General features: G+C 57.8%; 2 protein-coding genes across 2 annotated transcripts; both read right to left on the reverse strand.

Annotated features, from left to right (window-relative positions):
• Nucleotides 1–53: 53 nt before the first annotated feature.
• Nucleotides 54–2,079, reverse strand: Mfsd3 (major facilitator superfamily domain containing 3). Its single transcript, XM_050145300.1, has 5 exons — nt 1,223–2,079; nt 808–955; nt 595–719; nt 414–523; nt 54–334 (listed from the first exon to the last, which is right to left on the reverse strand). The coding sequence occupies exons 1-5, from the start codon at nt 1,902–1,904 to the stop codon at nt 161–163; spliced, it is 1,239 nt and encodes a 412-aa protein (XP_050001257.1). The 5' UTR covers nt 1,905–2,079; the 3' UTR covers nt 54–160.
• A 1,943-nt stretch (nt 2,080–4,022) lies between these two features.
• On the reverse strand, nt 4,023–6,956 carry Gpt (glutamic--pyruvic transaminase). The gene is made up of 11 exons (XM_050145299.1): nt 6,603–6,956; nt 6,386–6,475; nt 6,196–6,304; nt 5,953–6,086; nt 5,570–5,813; nt 5,314–5,393; nt 5,092–5,228; nt 4,784–4,958; nt 4,522–4,677; nt 4,329–4,441; nt 4,023–4,250 (listed from the first exon to the last, which is right to left on the reverse strand). Exons 1-11 carry the CDS (start codon nt 6,762–6,764, stop codon nt 4,160–4,162), a joined length of 1,491 nt encoding a protein of 496 aa, XP_050001256.1. The 5' UTR covers nt 6,765–6,956; the 3' UTR covers nt 4,023–4,159.
• Nucleotides 6,957–7,866: the final 910 nt, after the last annotated feature.

Below are 7,866 nucleotides of genomic sequence, written 5' to 3' on the forward strand. Positions count from 1 at the left end.
GTTCGTGTGCTAGCAAGGCAATGACGTAGCCATCACTGACCGTTAGCCAAAACCAAAGTGCAAATAAAAAGCAATTTTATGTCCTTTCTGGCAACAGAGTCCTCAGTTTGAGGACGGCTACATCTCGTGTGTTCCAGCCATCCAGGCCATACATGGCAGCTCAGGTCAGGTTACTGGGTGCCAGGCTGAGATCCAGAATGGGCAGACCCGAGAGTACGAGGAAGGCAGCAAAGCAGAGGCGTGGGCCCAGGCCATCAGCCAGCACTCCAGCCAGGGTCCCCGGTAGTAGCTTGCCCAGCAGTTCCAGAGTGGCCAGGAGGCTGTAGTGTGTGGCCTGGGGATGGAAGTACAGATCAGGACCTGGTGGCTCCCTAGCCCTGCAGCCCCCGGGCATCCCTGCCCTGCCCTCTTACCTGCCGGGCCCTGGGTGCCAACTGGCTACAGTGCATCATCACGGTGAATGTGGCCGTGGTGACCACACCGCCCAGAAACTGCTGTAGACACAGGCTCAGCAAAGCTGCCCCTACAAGAGCAAATGTCAGTGGGTCCCCTGGCTCTTGCTCCCTCCCTCCTTCGTCAAGGCTGACCTCTCACCTCTCATGATTGTACCGGGCTCCAGAGTGGCCCCTGGGGTACTGAGGTAGAAAAGCAGAGCCGTCTGGCAGGCCAAACTCTCCAGGCGTAGCTGCAGCACTGACTTCAACAGGGAGAGAGGCTGCCTGGGGTGGGAATTGGGAGACTGAATATGGCAAGACTCCCTGGGGGACGGTGGAGATGAGGGTCACATTAGGGTTGGGGAGTGCTTACCAGTGCCTGGCCAGTAGAGCTCCCCCTAGAGAGGAGCCAGCAATGGAGCAGGTCATAGCACCCAAGCCACTCCATAGCCCCAAGTCTGAGGCAGAAACACCATGGTCCAGTAGGAGAAGTGGAAACAGGCTGCCTGCACCCTGCTCACCTACAGGAGACCATAAGCAAGGATGGACCCGGTCTCCTTTCTCCCTTCCTGGGGCCTCAGTCCTCCAACCAGCCAGGCCCATGGGCCCCAGGTGTTAGTAAAAGCTGGGCCTTGAAGCCCAGCTAATTTGAAGCTCTATCAGTAACACCCGTGGGCTGTGGCTGAAGCTGGGAGAAGACTGAGCTACAGAGCTCTGGGGAGGGTTTCAGGGCCCTAGGGAAGCAAGGGCTCCGAGCTTGACATTGCCGAACTCAAAGATACACTCACCCAGCTTGTAGGTGAGAACAAAGCCTGCTGTCCAGAGGGTCCCAGGCACAGCCAGCAAATCTTGTAGAAAATAGGACGTGTGGGTGTTTTGTTCTGAGACCTGAGGCCGAGGCAGCTGTCCCAAAGCTGGTGCAGCCCAGGCTAAGGCAGCAGCCAGCCAGTAGGTGGCAGCTAAGAGCAGAAAAAGCAGTGGCCAAGAGAGGGTGGGGAAGAGGACCAAGAGCCCGCCCCCAGCCAATGCTGACCCCAGCTTGTACGCCACCACCTGTACCGTGTTGCCAGGCCCCAGCTCCTTTGCCTCCAGGAGCTGCACAGCGACCGTGTCCAGAGCTACGTCCTGCACTGCTGCACCCAGATTCAGCAGCAGTAGCAGCCCCATCATGATGGTGGGGAGCCCTGTCTGGCCAGCTTGCGGGGGAGGGAACACGGCCAGCAGCCCACACACCAGACCCAGGGACACTGTGCTAAGTGTTAACCAGACCCGAGGGGAGCCCCGCCTGTCCACCAGTGGCGCCCACGCCAGTTTGAACAGCCATGGTGCATACAATCCCTTGGTCAGGCCCACACGTGTCAGGGAGAGGCCATGGGCCCGCAGTAAAATGGGCAGCAAGCTGGACTGCAGTCCGTAGGGCAGACCCTGCACAAGATAGAGGCCGGCCAGCAGCAGCAGCTTCCCGTGCATGTCCAACTCGGGGTGAATCAGACGGCTCAGCGGGAAAGGCCAGGCTCTAGTCCATCTACATAGGCTCAGGGACAATCAAGCCAAGATCCCGGAGCGCAAACTGGGGCGCCGATATACCGGAAGTACCGAAGTTTGGAGAAATCTCGGGAATAAACCTGAGCTCGGTGGGCCTGCGCACAGCCCATGACTACCAGCATGCCTTGCGCAGGGGTCAGGCAAGGGAGGCGGACTCCTTTTGCTGGGGGTGGAGCCAATTCCCTGTTCATTCCGCATTCTTATCTTCAATTGGCCAAAAACCCCAGCGGCAAACATCAAGCAGGCTACAGATAACCTTCGCAGACCGAGAATGTCTGCTCTGGCGCCCCTGGTGACAAACCTGGACACAGCAGCCTGCTTCCCGTGTTCCCAGCTCCTGCGAGCGGCTGGGAGGACGCTGAGGTACAGGCTGATCTCAAAGGTATCTTCCATTGTTCTCAATGGCTACTAGATTCTTTCAGAAGCGCTTCTTGTTTTGTTTTTCCAGACAGGGTTTCTCTGTGTAGCTCTGGTGTCCTAAAACTCACTCTGTAGCCCAGGCTGGCCTCAAACTCAGAGATCTGTCTGCCTCCCGAGTGCTGGGATTAAAGGCGCATACATTTCTAATCCTTCGCTCCCATGGTGCTTCTGGCGCTGCTCCCCAGACCTGGCTATGACTGTGGCTTCAGAGCCTCTCAAGGCAGTAACCACAAAAGCTGGAGTTTAGTGGGAAAGGTCAGGACCCAGTCAGCTACTACCCATGATACCCCCTTCCCTTAGTGTTAAGTGAGGGTAGCAAGTCCAGCTCACATGATTCTGGCCCTACAAGGAAGGCCCGTACCCAATCCCTTCCCTCTTCCCAGAATGCCCTCCCAAGGCCACCATAAGGCTGTTAAACACCTTGGGTTAAGAACTGGGTCCACCTGGCCTACAAGAGCTAGTTCCAGGACAGACTCCAAAGCTACAGAGAATCCCTGTCTCGACCCCCCCCCCCAAAAAAAAGAACTGGGTCCATAGTGGACAACTGGGTGCTTCTGTTGTGCCCATTTCGACACATGGCCCTGTGTCTAGGTCTGAGCATCCTGGCATTGGCTTACTGTCCTAGAACTTCGATAGTTTCAGGGCCCAGGTTTTCACATCTATAAAGTGGGTTCTACTTTAGGACATGATTGTGAACACCTGTAATCTCAGCTATTCAGGCTGAGGCAGGAACATCATGTGTTTCAGGTTGACTTGGATTAATTTAGCAAGCAAAACCATGCCTTAAAATTGAGAAAGGTGGCAGGCAGGATATAGTTCCATGTCCTGAATTCAATCCTAGTTGCACAAATAACCGGGGGAGGGGAGGGAGGGACGAGACGGGGGGGGGGGGGGGGGGGGGGGGGGTGGGGGGGGGGGGGGGGGGGGGGGGGGGGGGGGGGGGGGGGGAGGGGAATAGGAAGCTGGGAGGAGGGGGACAATTTTTTTTCCTAACCTCGGAGGACCACTAAAGACCCAACCAGTGCACCCCACCAGTACCTGCTGTGCATAGGGGCACATCCCTTCCAGAGTCTCCCTTCAGCACCCCCAAGGGCGCCTAGAGGTGGTTTGCTAAAGGCTGTCCCCTGCTTTGCTCCACAGGAGTCGTCTCAAGCCCTTGCTGTCACTCCCAACTTGGTGTAACCCTGCTGAACAGCTCCACCCTGTGGTTGGCACGGGAAGTGCTAGAACAAGGGACGCATTTGTGTAGCCCGGGGGAAAAGTTACTATTTCTGACGCAGCCTCTAAGACCTCTTTCCCCTGGAATTCTCTGCAACCTCATCCCCTCCCACGTGGCCCTGGGCTGGCCCTAGAAGGCAGATGTGACCCACGTTTGTCTTCACACACTTCACTAGCACGTTAGTTGATTTGAACGGGTCACCACATGCCCCACATTAAGACCATAATGAAGACCTAGCCACAGATGCGTCCGTCTCTTAAGACAAATGGATGAATGGCAGCCTGAGGCCCTTTCCTGGGAGCCGTCCTTCACGGCTCCTTTACATGAGGTGTCTAGTGTTCCTCAAGCAGGGTCCATTTGCCTACGCAAAGCCAATCAAATCAAAAGCTGGGGTCACCCAGGCAGCCACTTCAAGTCGGGCTGACACCCAGCTTTATTAGGGACCTGCAGGGACAGGTACCCAGACCCTAGGCAAAAGCAGCAAATACTGAAGGCTCCCAAGGACCCTCAGTTAATTCAGTCACAGGCCGTCCAGTGTGATCTAGGAGTACTCCTCGGTGAACTTAGCATGGAAATGCCTCAGTTTTTCCAACAGCAGCCGCAGCTTCTCAATGGGGGGCAGAATGGTCATCCTGAAAAGGACAAACAGTAAGCCCGGGCACAGGCCCATTCGTGGGGGGGGGGGGGGTCAACACTATACCAGGTCTCACCGGAAGTGATAAGTGCCTTCCTGTTGCCCAAAGCCACTTCCAGGGACCACACAGATGCCAGTCTCCTCCAGGAGGCACAGGCAGAAGAACATGTCAGGGGCCAGGCCCAGTTCCTGAGGGTCAGGAGGGTGGTCAGGTCACAGCTCCCAGGCCAACACCCTGCCCAGCCCCCTCGTGACCCTGCGTTCCCCACCTGAGCACGCTGCACTGCCCGCGGGGGCAGCTGCACTCGAGGGAAGGAGTACATTGCGCCCTGCACTGGGTTGCAGCGGATCCCGGGGGCCTCGTTGAAGACCTGCTCGGTGAGTTTAGCCTTGGCTGCCAGCTCAGCCAGCACCTCCTGCCTCTCCTGCAGCCACAGGAGGGAATTATGGAAGAGGGTTTCGATGTCTCCCCCTGGAGTCCCACCCAAAGCTGGGTCACCAGACATCTTTGGCCTGGTCTGGTCTGCTCACTGCTTGAAACTGCTTGAAGGACGGCTCAGAGGGTGCTGGTGGACTGACCACCATGTCCAGCAGGGCCTGGCCCGGCACTGGTGGGCACAGCCGTACACTCATCAGTTTGGCCATCTGTTTCTGCACCTCCGCATCCATGTTTACCACTTCCACATAGCCACCACGGAACCCGCACCTGCCGGCCGGGGAGAGCACATGTTGAGGCTGGTCTGGGAAGAGGGTGTTGAGCTGCTGAGCCATGGCAGTGGTCCCAAAAGCTCTCTACTAGTTTCAGTTTCACCTCTGCCACCCCCTGCGCCTGTACGCACTCGCCCATGTAGCCCTTCGAGACCGAGTGGAAGGAAGCAAGCTCCTGCTGCGTCGAGTACGGCGGCCCCATCTCCGTGAGCACCTTCTTGAATGAATGGAACTGAGAGCCCTCGGCGTACACGTTGTCCTGGTATACCTGGAGGAGCAGCAGTGTCATTCAGGGGGGCTGCTGAACTGCTGCCCACTGCCATGTGTGCCCCCCTCCCCCGGTCGTTTTGTACCTCATCAGCCATCAGGAAGAGTCCCTCTTCGAAAGCAAAGCGGATCACAGCCTCGATGCATTCACGGGTCTGCACCTGCCCTGGAGTGTGGCGATGCGGCACAGACAGGGTCAGTCACGGGCAACCAGAGAACCAAGCTCAACCCAGGCGCTCTGGGGTCAGGAGAGCTGGAGCAGGTCCCAGAGGAAGAGGCGGGGCTGGTAGGAGGAGTCCAATGAGGCGGAGCTAGATGGGGAGGAGCAGATAGGAGGCGTACCAGTCGGGTTGCCAGGGTTGATGACGCACAGAACGCGAGGGCAGCAGCGGTCACGTGCCTGGCACAGAGCGCGCCGCAGCTCCGCGATGTCTAGAGACCAGGCACGCTCTTCGTCCAGGTAGTAGTCCACCTGCACGGCGTCCAGCTCAGCCAGAGCAGCCGAGTACAATGGGTACTGAGGAATGGGAATGAGCACACCTGTTCGCGCGCGGCCTTCACCGGCCACCAGCAGCTTGAGCACTGTCTGTGGGTGGGATAGGAAGCACAGTGTTAGTGCAATCAGGGTTGCACGCCCCCACCCCTACCATGAGCCGATGCTGCTGCATCAGACTGAGCCTGATCTAGCCTCACACATAGGGCTACTCTGGCCTGGCCCACTCTACCACAATGGCGTCGCTGGCCCCAGTGGACAGAAATATGTTGTTTGGGTCTGCAGGGATGCCTCCATCTCGCCTCTCAATGTACTGTGCCACATCTTCCCGGATCAGCTGGATGCCAGAGCTAATGGTATAGGCACCTGAAAGAGGCCAAGCTAGTGAGGGGGGCAAGTCCTGCAAGCTTCCCAAGGGACCTATCTCTCTCTGCCCCTCCCTAAGGCTTGGACTCCACCGGGAGCAAGCACTTACCCAGGCTCTGGCCCCCGCATGCCTGCAAGATGCGTTCTGCCCTTCTCTTGACATCCTCTGGGAAGTCGGGACTGCTCATAAGTTTGGGGTAGACACAAAGGGCCAGGACCTGGGGGAACCAAATAATGAGGCCAGAGCAGTTTTTTGGGGGGGGAAGGAGGTGTGACCACAGGCAGTTCAGCAGCCTAACCTGGCGGAAGAAGGTAATGGGTCTTTGCCCCATGGCCTGTGCATCGCCAATGTTGGCACGGATGACTTCAGTAAAGGGCTTCTTCACACCCTGGGAAAGGAGAGCAGGCAGTGAGATCTGACAGTTATCCTCCTGCCATTGTCCCACATTCCCTGGGCTGGGGACTAATTCACCAACCCAAGTTTAGCAGAAGGGCAGCGATTGCCCAAGGTAATACCTGACGCAGCTCCTGCTCCAGCTCCAAGGCGCGATGCACTATGGGTCCTCGAACGGCATACTCCACCCTCCGCACACACGGGTTCATGGTATCCAGAGTTAACACCTTCCCTTTCAGTCCATTCCTTGAAGCCTGGCTTTGACCATTCGCTCTTGAGGCCATGACTGCTCAGACCAGGCAGGATACTGGCTCAGGAAGTAGACCGGTCCAGACGTGGAATCAGGGCTGGGAATGGGGAAGTCTGCTGAGGTAAGACACCACCCTCTGCACCACAGCCTTCTGGTCCTACTGAAAGGGGCAGAAAGGACTGAAGGAGCTGCAGCACCCTGGGCCCCGCCCCACCAGTCTGGGCACAGATCTGCCCCAGGGAGGCAGAGGGAGGTGGTAAGGCGGCAGGCGGGGCTTGGGGCGAGGCCCAGTGCCGCCTAATGTCCCAGTGAGGGAGCAGGAGACCCACTTGGGGAGTAGGGACAGACGGATGGCTCAAGATCTGACACACTGGAAATGAGGGGAAGAGAGCATTCAACAACCGGGTCTATTAAGAACAGAGCCAGGAACTACTGGAGCCTGACCCTAGCAAGGGCCAGCTGAGGCCTAGCCCTCTCCGACCTGACACACACCAGCTTTACTTAAGCAAGTGGACGTATCTCCTTCTCCTGGGTACCTATGCCAGGCTCCCTATATCTGGGGAGCACGGAGGGAGGGAAGGGAGGTGTCCGGTCTCTGGGTTCCATGGGGACTGTCAGTGTTACGGTTGGACCTTGGTCCCTGATGAGCACTGCAGCACCGCAAGGGTTTGGGGGGAGGGGAAGAGCCTGGAGACAGGACATCTCGTCCTGGACACCTCACCCTGGGCTGCCCTCATGCCCTCTCTATACACATCAGCCTGAGGTTGCCCTTAGGGCCACAACCCAGGCCAAGGGTAACTAAGTTCCCTTCCTTCTTGCTCCTGATTGGAGAGAACAGGAAGTGAGCTCTGATAGGCCTACAGAGCCCCACTCCCACTGGCCTTAAAGGTCAAGCTCAGCACTGACTATCTAAGCCCCTGGACACATCTGTGGCTCAGGCTGAGGGCCTGACTTCTCAGCTGGACAGCAGGCAGCTAGGAAGGCCTGAGGTGAGCCTTGATCCCTCTGTCCCTGCAGGCTGGAAGAAACACCACTCGAGGCCCTGTGCGGAGGCGTTCACCTCTGATCTCTTGGCCCTGATAACACGGTGGCCTCCCTCTCACTGGCCTTTCTGGCCCTTAGGCCAGAGCACAGAT

Source organism: Alexandromys fortis, unplaced genomic scaffold (assembly GCF_014885135.2).
Source record: "Alexandromys fortis isolate MF-2015 unplaced genomic scaffold, M_Fortis_MF-2015_v1.1 scaffold_2_1_26212458, whole genome shotgun sequence".
Lineage (NCBI taxonomy): Eukaryota > Metazoa > Chordata > Mammalia > Rodentia > Cricetidae > Alexandromys > Alexandromys fortis.

Coding starts and splice junctions, on each gene's coding strand:
- Gpt (XM_050145299.1), bottom strand. CDS start 6,764: ATGGCCTCAAGAGCGAATGGTCAAAGCCAGGCTTCAAGGAATGGACTG. Junction 5,394..5,569: donor CAACCCTGGCAACCCGACTG/GTACGCCTCCTA, acceptor GCCACACTCCAG/GGCAGGTGCAGACCCGTGAA. Junction 4,251..4,328: donor GAAGGCACTTATCACTTCCG/GTGAGACCTGGT, acceptor TGTCCTTTTCAG/GATGACCATTCTGCCCCCCA.
- Mfsd3 (XM_050145300.1), bottom strand. CDS start 1,904: ATGCACGGGAAGCTGCTGCTGCTGGCCGGCCTCTATCTTGTGCAGGGT. Junction 956..1,222: donor TGTTCTCACCTACAAGCTGG/GTGAGTGTATCT, acceptor GGTCTCCTGTAG/GTGAGCAGGGTGCAGGCAGC. Junction 524..594: donor GCCCGGTACAATCATGAGAG/GTGAGAGGTCAG, acceptor TTGCTCTTGTAG/GGGCAGCTTTGCTGAGCCTG.